At 40.6% G+C, this 17110-nt stretch overlaps 1 protein-coding gene across 1 annotated transcript in view; it reads right to left on the bottom strand.

Moving 5' to 3' along the window:
• Positions 1-17110, bottom strand: part of nrip2 (nuclear receptor interacting protein 2) — an 82220-nt gene that overhangs the window by 32902 nt on the left and 32208 nt on the right. The window contains exon 2 of the mRNA XM_050036848.1: positions 8291-8605. Within this exon, the coding sequence (XP_049892805.1) occupies positions 8291-8605 (315 nt within the window). The remainder of the gene's footprint in view (positions 1-8290; positions 8606-17110) is intronic.

The following is a 17110-nucleotide window of genomic DNA, read 5'->3' on the forward strand; positions in this document are numbered from 1 at the left end:
TGGAAAAAAAGCTTGTTTAGTGGACTAACTTTGCACTTGAAGGTTGCCTGTTCACTTACGTTTTAACAGGTCTAACGCTACTATGCGCCCCAGCTGTATCTAGGCTAACGGCTAACATGCTAACTATTATTTTTATGTCAGTAGTCACTTGAAACAAATTTAGGATGATAGGAGACGGGTTGAAATAAACCGAAATTTCCATTTAAGACACCATAAAAAATTGGTTTCAAAGCCCAGCGCGCCTTCTGGGGGCCCATAAAAACAGCAAACAGCAGACAGATACAATAAGCAACTAGCTGGTGAACACAGTGGAGCATTCAGAAGCTAAAGAGAGATATTTCCCTCAGGAGTTGGTGGAGACCAAAAACAAAGCAAAAAGAGAGTGAATATTGGACGTTCATCCACAGGTGAACACAAACACGACTCCAAATGAATGCTGAAGTTGCTTTATATCCGCTGGATATATATTAGCAACTGTATGCTAACAACTTTGACATATCAGCTTGTTTCCACTGCCTCAACATGGCCAAGAATAAGCAATTATTAAAGTCACAGTCGACATTTTGGAAAATACACTTACTGACTTTTCATTGCCAAGAGAAGATTAATATCATTCTCATGTTTGTCAGTCAAATGTAAAGCTACAGGAGACAGATGTGCTGTGTTGTATTTGCTTCAGAAGTTAGCGCTTGGATAGACGTCGCACCCCAGTTGACCACGTTCCAGTAGGTCGGAGTTTGGTTAAGTTCCTCCGAATTTCTGAGTCGGAAATCCAACTTCAGGGGACTTTCCAGTTGAGGTTCCCGATAAATTTCCTAAAGAGCACACCATTGGCTTAGCTTACTGTAGCTAACAGAACAGCTAGCCTGGTTTGGCTCAAAGTTTAGAAAAACACCAGCATCTCTACAGCTCACTAATTAGCACACTGTATATTGTTTATTTAATTTTAGCTAAAGCGTAAAAACTGCTAACTGTACAGTGTCCCGGGAATTAGCCTAAAACCCAGAAGCGAGTTAGCATTTTACTGCTTCCAGTTCCCTCGTCTTGAAGTCAATGAGTTTTTTGTATACGTTTTTGGTCAGATGCCTGAAATAATGTCTGTAGTTAACACAAGCTTAAGAGACTTTCATGTTTTGTTCTACGACATAAAATACGTCAGTAAATACTCCACCCGTGAATTTTGAAGCAATTATATGTTTTTAAAAAAGTGGTTGTTAACAAGTGGCTGAATGAGACAGTAGAACATCATCACGTCGAAGATGGTTACAGCCTACATGTGGTATGGATGTGAAGTCAAGCTAAGGTGGTGCAGTTTATTGCCTAATGTTAGCTTTTTACTTCTGGTGATTGCATGTCGGCCTCAGAACACATGAGTGATGTTCATTAGTGCAGATTATCTTGCTGAACAAAACGTGCGCGTGTCATAAACATTTGTTTGCCACAGAGCTTATTTTCTGCAATAATCCAAAATCCAATTAAGAACTCCCAAAGGCATTTTGTCGAGGGAACCAGGGTGATGCTAACCTCTGTGTAGGCCTACAGGGAAATGTCATCCCTGGAGCACTCTTATTTCCCCTTGATGGATCCAGTCTTTATGCTAAGCTAAGCTAACGTCTCCAGGCTGTAGCTTCATGTCTAGCAGACAGATGAGAGCGTTATCATCTCAACTAACTTTTCGCTTAAAAAAACGAATAAGTGTATTGACAAAACGTCTATTCCTTAATCAGACGTCTCCCATCACTCCAGCTGGAGTTTCACAGTAGTAACACTAACAGGCAGCTTGTCCTAATCTCCACTGTCATTTCTCTTCTTCTGCATCTCTCAGTTGTCTGTTGCCTGCGGGGCACTTCATGTCACTGAGACATGTTGCATGGGAGGCAGAGGAAACTCTACGGTGCAGCAGATTGTGATGGTTTATAGGAACTGTTGTCTGTAATGGCTTTTTTCTATTCAGCATCCTCTCAGCTGATGAATGCAACGTGTGCATGAGTACAGATATGTTTGTGGATAGAACAAAGAATTCATTCAAGACATATGGTGGCTCTGCATGCATATAAGATAAGCAGTATGCTGGAACCACCCCCGCACTGATAGCTGTGTTTCACACCATGTATAAATTAGATATTTTCCATTATCAAAGCAAATCAATCCCAGCTACAGTCCTCTGCGCTCCTTCATTGTTATTCTGTTTTTATGATTTTTCTTTCAGAGAAACTGCAGCTCAAGAATCAGCAGCGTTCTTGGTATTTTAGTGAAGTTGTGATATATTTATGAAACAGGGTTTAAGTCCTCGCAGGCAGACCTTGACAAGCTATGAATACTAATGTCAGGAGAAAGTTAATAGGGACGGGTGGATTTTTGAAAATGCAATAATTTTAAACACACAGAATGGAGCACAGTTATATTCACTCCACATGTAAGTGCAAAGCTGTTGGAAGTCAGTATTAATAAAAGGACGGACGACTACACACTGGCTCCAAACCACAATTACAGAGCAGACAAAAACATGAGATTTATTTTAATATTTGCAAATGTTATACTTAAGAACAAATTCAAGGTACTTTTATCCCACATTATCCATTTTTACTTTGTGTCACTCTTGTCTGTTGTTTTTATTTATTTTAATTGTGATTTTAATTGTGTTTTTAATGCTCTGTAAGTGTCCTTGAGTGTTGAGAAAGGCGCTTTTTAAATAAAATGTATTATTATCCAACTTTTATTCTTCTACTCTGTTCCATCTCAGAGATACTTTTACTTCACTATACTTAAATGACAGCTTTAGTTACTTCTCAGATTAAAACTTTTTCATACCCTTCCTGTCCAATGAAATGCATGTATCTTTAATTTTGGTGATTACCAGCCATGACAGCCGGACTACCTAACCCTGAAATGGTTTTGAGCACTTTACCAGCAGTAGTGTCACAACCGTGCAAGATGCAGTCGCAAAACGTCGATGGTGTGTAGCTGAGATTACAGTGAAGGCTGAGTTCAAAGATGGGAATGGTCCAAGAGAAGGGCTAGGAAGTTAAGAATAGGGCTGCACAATTAATCACCTGTCTGTAACCGCTATAAATCTACAATTAGCTATTTAGAACATGCTTTCAGGTCATGCAGTAAATTTTATACATATTGGAAGAATATTTTCACTGTTTTTCTGAGGCTTTTGGGAAGTTTTTGGAACCTGATCCACTCATAGCTGTCCTTGGAGCGACTAGATTCTTATCCTCTGCTAGCAAATACCAAAAAATGGCTGTTTTATTTGGGATGGTTGATTTTACGAGTGTGGAAGACGGCCTCTGTACCCACATGTGATTTATGGTTAAATGAAATGGCAAACACATCACATCTGGAGAGACTATAACAATTCTATAATGAGGATAGAGGTAATATGTTTTAGATGAAGCACCTTGCTGTGTATATTTTTTGTTTTCTGTATACATAATTTTTACTACTACTACTTTGTACTAATCACTCTGACTGTGGCCGCTGTTACATACGATGTGCTATGCCTGTTGGCTTAGTTTTTCCTATGTAACATAGGAACATAATGTTTTTTTCTATGCTCTAAAAAGCAATAAGCATATATACATTTAAAATATATATATTTTAAAATGTGGCACAAAATACCATCATTACTGAAGCATTGTGACGTCTCAGCCTACAAATCATATTCCAGACATAAGGGAACGTACTTGTTTGGTACAGACCCCAGCAAAATTCACATCATTTCATTTTTAGGTATTTTTTTCAGTAAAATAAAGTGAAACCATTTCCACTTAAATCTTGACTCATATCTCATTCGCAGTATCTGTCAAAACTAATTGAAATATGATCATTTGTGCATATCATGCAGCCCTAGTTCAGAAGTGGCCATTAGCCCCCCCACATTACGCCCCAGGCCCACATTCATTTGAAGTTGCAGATTGCTATAGCACAGCTGGTGTGATCGCCTCGAAAGATGAACTCTAGTTTTAATGACTTTTTTTCCTGATAAACTGAAGGATGAAGGGTTCCTTCATGTGTTGGAAAAATTCTCCTACTTTTTAAAGGTAAATAAACTCTTCAAAAAACCTTCCGGATCAGCTGGAGAATGCATCCTCACAATGCTAATATGGTCGCTGTATCGTCTTCGGGATATATGTGCTTTTAATTGAGTTTTTGTTGTATACTTGTTGAATTGTTATCACAGGTTGGATAATTAAACTGTTAGCAGAGTACCTATCTGCCTACTTGTATAAATATATGGATATGGCCACCATTTTATTACAGTTTAACCTGGAAAAGACCTGATTGGATAAAAGCATTGTCTATTTAAATAGAATTGTATTTTGGACGCATTATGCAGGTGTTACTCTTCTCAAGACTTATTTTTACCTTTTAAGTAAAACACTTTAAGTTTAAAGTGGAAATGCTACCTTCAAATGAAACTTGTGAGCTCGTGGTAAGTCGTGGGCACAATATGCGTTTAGTGTTTAAGTCGTGAGAGCACTACTGCCTAGTGTTGCACGGTATACCGGTACTAAAATAGTACCGTGGTACTAGAGCATTCCAAACGGTACTATACTGCATTTGGAAAATACCGGTACTTTTTAAATTGATTCAATTCATTCATTTGTTTAATTCATTTATGCACACAAACGCCTTCCTTGTTCCATTTGGAGCACAGATTGCACAAGTGGTGTGTATGACAACACCTGTATCAACATTCGCAGCTGGCGTATGTGAAAGAAGACAAGAGAAAGTCTGCCTCGCAAAGGGAGACAACACAAACTTGGTGGAACATTTGAGTTACCAGGAGACAACACAAACTTGGTGGAACATTTGAGTTACCAAACTGTGACGTCCGTAACGAGGTACTTACCAAACCATGATTTTTTGGTACCGTTACACCCCTACTATTTATTGTTCTAAAGGTTTGTAGCCAAAAGGACTTTTCCTTAGGAAAAGTACCGAAGAGTATCGAAAAGTATCAAAATTCATATTGGTATTGGTACCGAAAAAAAGATTTTGGTATCGTGACAACACTACTACTGCCAGACAACAGCAACATGGACACAACTGTCGGTGTCTAAAAGCCACCAAAGGTAACAATTTAGCAAGCTAGCGAGCAGGATATATAATGCAGGAAACACAAAACTGTAATAACAGAAGAAAAAGGTGAAGCAGTTGGGAAATCAACATTTTCCTCAGACATAAAAGTATGAAGAAAAACTGAATACGACTTAAACAAACTCCAGACTTTGACCCAGGAGACCGGTATTCAAGACCAACAACATTGATTGTGGCGTTTGTGGAGCCCAAAGCCAGATGTTCTTTTAGCAACACGCAGATTCCTTTCTAGCCGTGTTTGTGCCACTATAAGCCGGGTATTTCTTAGCGTCAAGCATGATCTTTCCTAACCATAACCATAAAGTTTTGTTGCCTAAACCAAATAGAAGTTCTTTGCAGTAACTATCCCTAGAAATGAACTGTGGAAAACAAAATGCAGTGTCTTGTGTTGTTGGTCGTCTCTGAGGAAAACCGAAAGAGATCTGGTTGTCTTTGCAACAACGGCGCCAATAATAATAAAACCTGAATATGCTAGTGGAGGAGAGGTTACTTAAGAGGTCTCTATTAAAAGTCTACTTAAGTCAGAAATAGCTGCCTTATGTTTTGAAATGTTATAACATTTACTGTGGTTTTTACTGTCCAGCACCAGTCCTGGTTTCCGAGAACTTGTCTGTATATCTTTCTCTCCCCGTCATCTCTGTAATAAATCAATACCTTATCCACTTGACCCCGGGATATTTTCCCCCCCTTGGACATAAACAAGTTCAGTTTCCATGAGCCTTGTTTTGATCCCTCACACTCTGTACAGACTGAGCTCAGCCTCCTTTGTCCTCACAGGCACATCAGCTTATCAGCAGGGCCACAAACCTGCTCCTTTGTCTCAGTCCCGACGGTGCAGAAAATCCTAAAGTTTAAAAATAGCTGCAGAATGAGTAACTGAGGAACACTTTGCATTTAATAAGTTGATGGTAAAACCGAGAAGAGCGCAATGAGTAATAGGGGAAAACGCTGAATCTCCCGGAGCAGTCTGAAGTGGACGACTAATTTGAAATACAGTCACAGTCGCAGAAGCTGTGCTACATACTTTTAACACCACAGGGAGTAGCAGTTGTTTGATCATTGTATTGATTTCTTACAAGGATAAAAAATGGCTTCGTCCTTGGTGTCGTACAGGGCTGTATTTCTGTCTAATAAGAGAATGACAAAAATATTTGCCCTTTACCCCCTGGATATAGGTTACGTATTTAATACTGGCACCAATATAGCTACTGTCTTTGTCCTTGATTAGATTTAATGGAGAATTTAGTTAAAAAAATGAAACTCATTTTCATTATTTATTCAAGTTTTTAAACATAGAAAAATGTGGGTTGTTCAGCGGCGCTTTGTGTAAGTTGAGGTGCTTTATAGCACCGCTGCCACTCAAAGAACTTTTAAACAACCTGCTTTTTCTTTAGATTATGAATCTGTGGGAAACACTGCAGTCTAACAAAAACACAGATTCTGTCAGCCAGGGTTTGTGACATCACAAACCTAAAAAAAACAATCCCATGAGCTTGCAGCAGGGCTTTCCGTATCGTTAGCATAACACTCTGGCGAAACAAGGGGTATCAGAGGAGAAGCCAGGTGTAGCTACATATCTAACGTGCACCTCCCCAGAAATGTAACTACACATCACAGTGACGCAGACCTCCTGTCTATTTCTGTAAGCTGAAACCATTTCCCTCAGTGGAAACGAAGCTTTTATTTACTTTAATTTCACAGATAAGAAACAATAAATTGTGAAGACAAAAATAGCATTTAAAGTCTTGTGTGTGATTTATCCTGGCTTCATATGAGCAGAGGAAATGTCTGCTCGTCGCTAGGCTAATTTATACAATGTAAAATGCCATAGGCTTGTGCTAATAACGTTAGCATGTTGTATTTGTTTGGAAAACGTGTTTAGTATAAGACAGTTGTTTTGTCAGTGAACCTTGTGAGTTGTAATGGAGCCAAATTATGTGCCGTTACCTTTGTTAAATGTTGCTGTTGTGCCTGGCTTCATATGAGAAGAGGAAAAGTCTGCTAGCCACTAGGCTAATTTATACAATGTAAAATGCCTTAGGCTTGTGCTAATAACATTAGCATGTTGTATTTGTGGGGAAAATGTGTCCAGATAAAGACAAGTGTTTGTCTGTGAATGCTGCGAGTTATAGTGAAGCTGATTTGTGTACTTGTGTTTGAAATTGTCTCTATTAAGCCATGTTTAATGTGTGTTTTGAATCAACTAAACTTCACAGAAACCTCCACCGCCAACTAGTATTTTGGATGTGTAACTGCAGAGTGACACAGACACACCACCGCACAAGTATAAATGCTCACAACAGCGTAGGCCACCTGCGTAGGCTACAGCGTAGGGTCTGCATAGAGCTTAAGTACAAGTATAAACCCTGCTTTAGTTTCACCCTCAGGTCTAACTAAAACACTATTGAGCTGAATTATGGGAAATGTAGGATCAAGTGCTAGACCTCAAACTAGGGACAAAGACTCAGTACATCTCAGTTAAGTTTTGTCCGTCTTGCCCCTCTTCTAAACTCATAAATCTTAAATAGGTATTTTTGCCTTCATTGATTGCAGCTCGTACAGAGTGTCAGCTTGGTCATGCACCAATTCCTTTGCTCACTGGTGTGCAACGTCAGCAACCACTGATTTGTACATATTGCTGTGTTGTCGACTGAAGAGTTACCAACGCACACTTTGGACAAATCTGCAGCGAGCAGCTGAAAGCTCAACGTAAAACCAGGCCAATGGGAGGTCACAGCAGAGACAGTGAGAATTAGCTGTTGGTCACTGCATGGGTTTCACTAAGTTATTGCACAACATTTAAGGTGTATTGTGTTCCTTGTTTTTGTCCTGCAGCCCACACAGTTTGTGTATTTCAGGCCCTTTGTGCTCTTGTTATCCCTGTAACCTACATTTAATCCAGCGGGACCGGAGTGGACGTGTTAACCTGGTTGGACCCTCACTCACTATTACTCAGTTATCTGTTTTTCTGCTCAAACCAGACAGCCGCTGGGTCCTGCCGAGCTTTTAATGTCTCGCAAAGAGAGAATAAATGAAGAGTGGGCATTAAAAGATGAGTCATTGGAGCAGAGTGAAGCTGTCTTTGTATCGTCTCTTGTTGTCAGTTTGTATGCAGTAGTAGAAAGTGTCAAAGCATTGAATGTGAGTGAGGAGTAGGCAGAGTACGCTCATGGTGCGTTACCTTGCATTGAACAACCAGAGCTGTGAGGAGGGTCGAGCTGTCCGTGCCCTCGCTCTTCTCAGCTGTCTGTCTGGCTCCGGCTTCGCTGCTGTCGTCCTCTTCGTCCGATCGTAAGCTCCTCTCGCTCTCCTCCAGAGACTCCCTCTCCTCTGTGGAGTCGTCTGCAGTGCTCTCGCTCCTCTCCTCGGTGTCAGCGGGTCCGTCCTTGGTGTCAGCCAGCGGGGAGCGAACCCTGGCGTTGGGGTCCCGGGCCTCCCCTCGCAGCCGCGTGATGTTTCCTTCCAGCAGACGGCGCTGGACGATGCTGTGAGGTTGCTGGAGGGAGAGACACAAGAGAAATAGGTGTCAGATGGCAGGTTTCCTTAGCTGCTAGTAGAAATGGAAGATGAGTCCAATTTTACACCAGAAGAAAATGTCAAATGACATTGTACATTTCTGCAAACCACAAATATGTAACATTTGTGTACTTTGTCATCTGGAGGTGGAGGGGACGGTGGATGTTGTGACACCTAGACGAGATGGACTGTAGACCACTGTTCAAGATCAACAAACAACATTGTTGTTGTTTTTTTGTTTTTCATTAAGGAAGTCATTGCTGCATTTCCAGCAGCTTTTTAGCCACCAAATGTGTGTGTTTTTTGGCGACCGGTCACTGTGTTTCTACCAGGGATAGTGCCACAAAAAGCAGTTGTTTTTTACAAGACATTGCTGAGTTTCTTGCTGGTATAGTGCCACAAAAAGTGGTTGTTTTTTACTGAGACATCACTGCATTTGCTGCCAGGATAGTGCCACAAAAGCAGTTGTTTTTTACCCACACATTGCTTCATTTTCTGCTGGTATTGTGACACCAAAGCCAAGTATTTTAAGCTCCAACATGATCTTTTCCTAACCATAACCAAGTGTTTTTTGTGCCTAAATCTAACCACGTTAACCACAGCATTGTTGAAATGTAAAGAAACGTAAAGTATCCGCTATATAATGTACAAATGTAATGTAACTGTGGTTTGCAGAAATGTACAATGCCATCATTTATTATGGCAAGGGGTTAATAAATAGGATATGTCAAATAAAGGGATAAGTGAAGGCTGGTACTGATGGTTGTAGAACTTCAGTGAGGATGCTTGTGCAATTGTTTCAGTCATTTTTCAGGCAAAAGTGCACAAAGTTGATGATTACAGGTTCTCAAATATGAGACTTTGCTGGTTACCTTGACCTTAATACATTAAATTTGGGTACTGGACTGATGGTCAAACAAAAGACATTTGAAGATTTCTGATGAGAAGATATTGTTTTCTGATATTTTTTAAACCAAACGATAAACCGATCAATCGAGAAAATAATCAGCAGATTAACTCATGATGCAAACAATCAATAGTTGCAGCCCTGCACGTGACTACACAAATCTTGAATTTAGTGTTTTCTCCCGAATTCTTAGAGAGTGACACATCTCTGAAACACTGAGACCATGGGACAATAAAAGTCACACAGAATCCAGGCTGATTATGCAGAGCTGAACAATATAAACTGACAGCTGATAATTCAGTGCATGTCAGAGAATAGACAACGTCATAATTATCTCAACAGAGTACGTCACAGATAGCTTGTGAAGCAAGGTACATTTAATCTGAATACAAGATATACGTACAAGATATGTAGGTCATTGTGTTGAAGGATCATGTCAGCGTAATGTCCAGATCATCTGCACATTCAGAGAACTTGACATTTTGCCCCCATAGCAGTAATGATAAAGCTTATTTATGCACATTTATGCAGGTTCAGATGAAGTGAATTAAAATCAGTCCCATACAGACAAATGCTAGAATTAATCTGATCTAATCTGCATCATATGCTGTACTGTACAAGGTCAACAACACTATGACCACTGTTGCTTTATTATTTCAAAGGAAAATTGGCTTCATTACACAAAATCAGCAATTAGATATATTTGTATATATGTCAAATACGACTCAATGTTAAAGGGACTTATCATGCTCATTTTTAGGGTTATACTTTGGGGGTTTCTACTAGAACGTGTTTACATGCTGTAATGTTTAAAGATCACTTTATTTTCCTCATACTGTCTGTGCTGGAACACTTGTCTTCACCCTCAGTCTGAAACGCTCCATTTTAGCGCCTGTCTCTTTAAACTCCCTCCCAAAAAAAAAGGTTAGTCTGCTCTGATTGGACAACATCTCCAGGTTTCCCGCATCCCTGCATCATTACAGCTGGGGAATGACTGTAAAAGATAATAGTGACACTTTCTACTGTGAAATATCACCAGTAAAAGCTTCTTAACACAACCAGAGATATAAAGAGTAGGAATCTGATCTGAAATTTGGGAGAAATTAATAACACCAGCAACACTGATTACATGTTTCCCTGATGTTAGCATGTAGCTACATGTAGCAGTGAAATTGCAGCCAAGGAATGACTCTTAACTAAGAAGAACAGCACATCATGTCTTGAATAATCACCAATAAAAGCTACTAAACCAAAATCTTTACAACCAGACATGTTCCAGCAGGAATCTTATCTGAAACTGGGGAGAAACTACCAACAACAGCTACCAAGATAACAGGTTTCCCTGACGTTAGCATGTAGCTACATGTATCAGTGTATGTATTGTAAACACTTGCAGTGATGGAACAGCGACAGCAAGCAGAAAACCATTTAAAGACGTCATCTTGTAGCCAAAGTAGATAAAGAAAACATTAGAAACAGAGTATTCAGAGCAGTCTGAAGCCTGACCTTTTTGCTCACAGGGGTTGCTCTAATATGTTCACCTCAGTACTTGAAACGTTGCCCATGTTTAATATGAACATTCGACACTGTAACATTATATATACGACAGAAAACATGGAAAAGCAGAGGTGACATTTCAGGTCTGGAATTAACTGCACCATTTCTCACCAGTACCGAGTACACAGCAAGCAAGATTTCTGTCTGACCACCTTTACTAATGTCTCAGTGCTGCCAGTTTCAAATGACTGCAGGTGCACTTAATGAAGTTAGTAATTTAGGTCCCTGGCAAAATCGGCCTGTTTCCTTCTCAGACAAGAAATGAGCAGAGGAGAAAATGTGCAGCTGCTGTGTGAGGTGCTCTATGAGGTGCAGTTTAAGATTTCTGCTATTTCCAAAGTCGTCTCTCCATAAATTAGATAGATGGATGGATGGATGGATGGATGGATGGATAGATAGATTATTTGTGATGAATTACTAGAAACAGATATTATTACAAAGAACTGATTTGTACCCTCAAATTTACAAATCTTGCAAATGATTTTATAATTTTCAGCCCACAAATACCGCACATGCATGTTATGCAGAATGCTGATTTACAATCCTTATTAAGACCTTGACAGTCAGCTGTCCAGCAATGTTGGGGCATCGGTGAGCCACTGTTGCCCTATTCTTTGCAGTGTGTCCTGCAACCTTGGACTTTGTCTGCCTTTGTCGGACTGAATTGGCTTTTTTGGGTTGATTCAGCTGATTGAGCATGTTGAATCTGCGTCGGAGCCAGCAGAGCCTGTCGATAAATAAAATCCCACCTATTGGCGGTATAGCTCCGTGCATGTAAGAAGAAATGGAAGTGAGGAAAGTAAACAAAAGGCTTAAGTCAAGGCGGAGTGAGGCCAAAACAAACTTGTTACATAAGTTAAGATTACTTTTCTTTAGCCACTGAGATCTTTAGGGAAAACGTTTCCAGATGGTTTGTGTTATTGATCACTGGTGCTTGATAAATATGCTCTGTTCTTTCAATATTGGATTGTGTTGTTTATGTGCTAACTGGCTAACTAGCATCTTGAATCTGTCCTGTCAGTCTTCCAGTTTCCTTTTTTGTATGACCAATACAGAGTACTGCCGTCTACTGGTGTAGAGTTCTTTCTTCTCAAACAGGTGGCGTTGTTGGCTGTAATTTTTACAGTGTGTTCATGTGCAACTTTCTGGCCCAGACACAGCAATGTGAGGCTACGGAAAAGTCAGCTTACGTTGCCGCTAGTTCTTTGAAGTCGGCCCAGACACACCAAGATGTTAGTGAGCGTCTCCAAACCTCCCTATACCCAAAAATATTGGTAACATTTTAGATTACAGCCTGCCACATGGAGTGTAACTCAACCCACTTCACAGTGTATTTTTTGGTGTACCATTACAGTACATAATAACCACATATAAATGAAGGTAAAGAGGAACAAGATACAGTTAAGTTAATCTTTAAACCAAACAGGTGTTCTGATATCATGTTTCACGGAAAGCCGCAGACACAGTTTATAAATGATGTTTGCTGGTGAGCTGAGTGAGACTGTGAAGCTGTGGTTGAGAGGTGCTGGGTTATGTATAGCTCTTGCCTGTGGTTTCAGCATTAGGTCTGCTTGTCTCCAAAAATTCTCCGGAGATGAGTCACACAGAAACTAATTTTTAAGCCAAAAGCCATCACAGTGTAGCAAACAGAGACCATTGTGACCACTGTGGATGCTGAGGTGGGGTGCAGATTTAAGCAGGCATAGCATTGGCCGTGGCATTTCAAATCCTCATCCGATCCCCTCACCATACACACACACACACACACACACACACACACACAAAGTGACACACACTGTGATTTAAATTGCTAACTTTAGCTTCAATGCAAAAAAGCTTTCCAAACTACCTGAGATGAAGGTCACATTATCATGTCATGAAAGCCAGTTCAAGGGACGCTTTTAGGTCATCACTGTCAGCAGACATTACAGGATGTCTGGTACAGTGGCCATGTTACGTGCTAACTTTCCGGGTTTCACCTGGAGTCTTTTAATAGACCAAAGCAGTTGCACACTCTGTAGAGTCGATGCACAAAGCACTTAAAGAAGACAATGGATTGTATTTAAATAATGTATAGCCTGGTCTAAGTGCATGGTGCAAGAACATTGAGGGCATGTCCAACTCCACTTCTGCTACTTAAGCGGCGTATAATCTGGGCGCAAAGTAAGGCATAAAAGCGCAGTGTCTCTCTTAATGTGAAGTCAGGCAGCAGCTCTGCTCTGCTCTTTGCTACGTTCACAATTCAGAGAATGTCATTAATATTTTCCTCATTAATGATGTATTATATTACTCACCCACAACCCATCTGTGCGTCTTTGTGTGTGTAACAAACAGTGTGTGCGCACGTTGAGAACCTGCCTGTGTAGGTGCAGCTTACTATCATAATGCACACTTTAATAGGAGGAGAGTACTGTCTGCACAATTGTGACTTTAGACTAGGTTTCTGTTGGTTAATGACGGAGTTGCTTTCTGCTGTTTAGACAGTGGCAATACACCAATAATGCACCTACACACCGATTGCCACACAGTGCACGTCATAGACTGCACAAGAAATGGACATAGCTACCATGGCTTCACCCTTTGGTTTGTGGACTGCCATCCTGATTCCTTGAGTTCAGCATTTACACCATCGCCATCTTTATTTTTTGTAGAGAGAAGTGACCATATTTGATGACGGGATGGAGCTATGGAGGAGCGAGGGGGGGACCTGACTCATAAAAGACTAGCGACGCCTCGCAGACAGCCCATCACTCAAGCAGCCCTGCCGTAAATATGCGTAACTTTGAACCTTAATAAAATATAAACAGACAAGTTATCATGAATGTTGAAATAAGCTATAGAGACCAAAACCAATTTTGTACCAGACTGTAAACATGTTTATTTACGCTGTAAACATGGGGGTCTATGGGCATTTATCTTCTCTGGAGCCAGCCTCAAGTGGCCATTTGAGGAACTGCAGTTTTTGGCACTTCTGTATGGCTTCATTTTTTTAGCCTTTGACGTTGCTGCTTGGTGCAAGTACATATGCTGTTTACACAATTTGGGCCCAAGGCTGTGAAAATAACAGCCACATCATTCTGAAACTAGCGATGACAGTTGGGCTACACCATGCGTTGTTTTGCCTTGGGTGTAAACGTGAGTAATTTACAGCTACAGAAATACTATTTAAAACTATATTTACTACAACAAAGGAACGTCAGTGTGTAAGCAATCTGGAAATCCATCGGTAAAAAAACAAACAAAAAACCTTTGTTTTTTTTCTTCCTTTACCTCTGGAGGCACAGCCCAGAGTTTTTCGACTAACGGAAGTGCAGGGGTTTCGGCGATCGCTCACGCCCTTCACTTCCGGCGGTGCCCCCAGGGAATCGCCGTGTTGTTTACAAATACTTGGGTAGAAAACCAGCAGAGTTTAGCTATATATCACATTTTTCACGTCACTATATCACTGTTTAGACTAATCTGATGTTTGTTAGGTCTATAAACACAATGACTGAACAAACGTTACTATTTCTGTGTGCACGTTTTGTAATTAATAACATGGTTATTGTAGATTAGCTGGGCTAACCGTTAGCTGTTAACATTAGCCATTAGCGGTGTCTGTAATAACCACAGACTGTATAAAAATAAGGTAATAACTCAATAAACGGTCCGTGAAAAAAATATTTTTTCCAGCGGATATCTTAGTTACAATATGATTGAGCTAGCAAAGCAGTTTTGTGTTGCTATGTGTGGTATTTATTCAGTTATGGGAAATCACGATGTCTAGAAAGCATCAGTGGCTGCAGCTGACAGGGACAGTTAGCAAAGCTAACATCAGGACGTCATCTGTAATAAGCCTCCCGTTGTCGGATACGACATGAAACTACTCCAGTTAGCTCAATCATGTTGTAACTAAGACATCCGCTGGAAAAAAAAAAAAATTCACGTTGACGAGACGGCGTTTTGGGTGGAGCGGTCGCTATGGATGTGAAGCTTGCTGTTTCTGTAGGTACACATTTCCTGGGGACACCTGCACGTCTCGACCACGCCCCCTCCATTGTGATTGGCTAAAGCGCAGCATTGTTCAAACTCAAAGCGCCGCCCTCCCCCCCTCTGTAGTCGTCTTTCACACAGGGCTGCCGACAGATTCTACAATGTAAATTGCAGAATCTGTCTTGAAAGATTAGTGTGTAAGGTACAACCATGGATAGATTACTAATAAGTCAACCTTTAAAATGACCACAAACAGAAAGAGAGGAACTGCAAAAGCTCACAAAATAACTACAAAAACAGGCGAAAAGAGACATAAAACATCTACAAACAGATGCAATCAACCAAAATACATAAACATAAGACGTAAAATTACCTCAAAGACACACAAAATGACTTCAAAGAAATGTAAAATGACTACAGAAAGACACAAAACCATCAAAAATGCATAAAGAGACACAAAATCACCACAAAGTCTGTGTCTTGTTCCTCTGTAGGAGAGGTGCTGGGGCCTTTTGCATATCTGTGCCCAAGAGCCTTTGTCTCTGACCTGCCCAGTATGGTACAACCAGTATGGTACTCTATATATTTTATAAAAGTGTGTTTCTTTTGATTAATGATATTCCACAGTTTCAAAAACAACATGTGGCCGGTGACTGGCTGTTCTTTCTGGATCATATAAACATTAAATTGTATTTAAGCTGCCTGTTCCTCTGTAATCACATTTCTGTTGCTCACCAGTGCAGTGGCTGGGTACAGACTTTCAGACACCACACTCTGAAAAGAGAAGGTCGCCCAACACCAGCAGAGTCACTGCATGAGTACAACACAAAGGCTTTTCTTTCCCTTTCAAGGTGTTTCTTTTAACACTGAAATCACCAGGATCTTTGAGGCAAGTTCAACTGAAGGAACAAAAGATAAGAACTGTATTTATCCCAAGGGAAACTGTTGTGCAGCAGGGTGCAAATACAAGAAATAATGCTTCAGAATTCAGGGTAATCCTACTTGAGTAGTTTAAGAAAAAAAGTCTTGTCTTGCACTAGCCGTAAAGACAACATTATAACTAAAAAGGGCATCTGGATACCAGCTGCTGAAATGTATTGTTCTCATTTCTGTCTCCAAGCAGGTGAAACAACCTTTGGCCTTGTTACATCAGAGTCTGTTGCAGATGATATGGTCCAGTGAAGCAACAAAGCATCTGCAGAAGTGTCAGTTAAGAATATATCAGTGCATCTGGTCCTGAACAAGACAGGAAGTTGAGAGAGAGCAGTCTGTGTGATCTGAAGGCTGCTTTGTAAACTTGAAACTTCCTTTTGAGGTGGATATTTCTAAAACGCCTAAATCGTCTTTTCTCAGGATGAGCACTGTTACAACTCAACAGGGGAGTAAATATGGACTGTGAAGGCTGTGTGGTTGCACCAAAGCTGGGTGGAGAATAGGCCCTTGTGAGTGGTTCAAGTTGCCATGTTAGAAATACAGCTGTGTTAAAAGAACTTGTGTTAAGTAAAAAATAGTACCATTTGGTCCAGTTCAATTGAACTCAAGTTCGTTTGCCCCCTAAGTGCGGTTTGTTTGCGCAGGTGTGAACACAGCAATCACACTCAGGTGTGCACCAAAACAACCGGACCGAGACCTTCTTGAAGAGGTGGTCTCAGTCCGGTTACAAACAAACTCTGGTGCGATTCGTTTGTGGTGAGAAGGTGTTCCGACCTGGATCTGAACCAACTGCAGTCACATGACACATTGTTTGGGTTAAACATGTTACAGTCCTGAAGGATTATTAATGTGCACCTCCTCCTGTACTGCCTTAATATGCACATTCAGCACATCCAATGCATCAAAACATTGTTTTCTAGTTGGAGCCGCGCCTCGTTTTCAAACTGTATGGTTTCCTCAGGGTGCTTCAGCTTCCTCCCACAGACCAAAGACATGCAGGTTAATTGATGACTCCAAATTGTCCGTAGGTGTGAATGTGAGTGTGAATGGTTGTCTGTCTCTATAGGCCCGTTTCCACCGCAGGAACTTCGGGGTAATTTTACGGGGCCGGGGCCG

This window comes from Epinephelus moara, chromosome 23 (genome assembly GCF_006386435.1).
Source record: "Epinephelus moara isolate mb chromosome 23, YSFRI_EMoa_1.0, whole genome shotgun sequence".
Lineage (NCBI taxonomy): Eukaryota > Metazoa > Chordata > Actinopteri > Perciformes > Serranidae > Epinephelus > Epinephelus moara.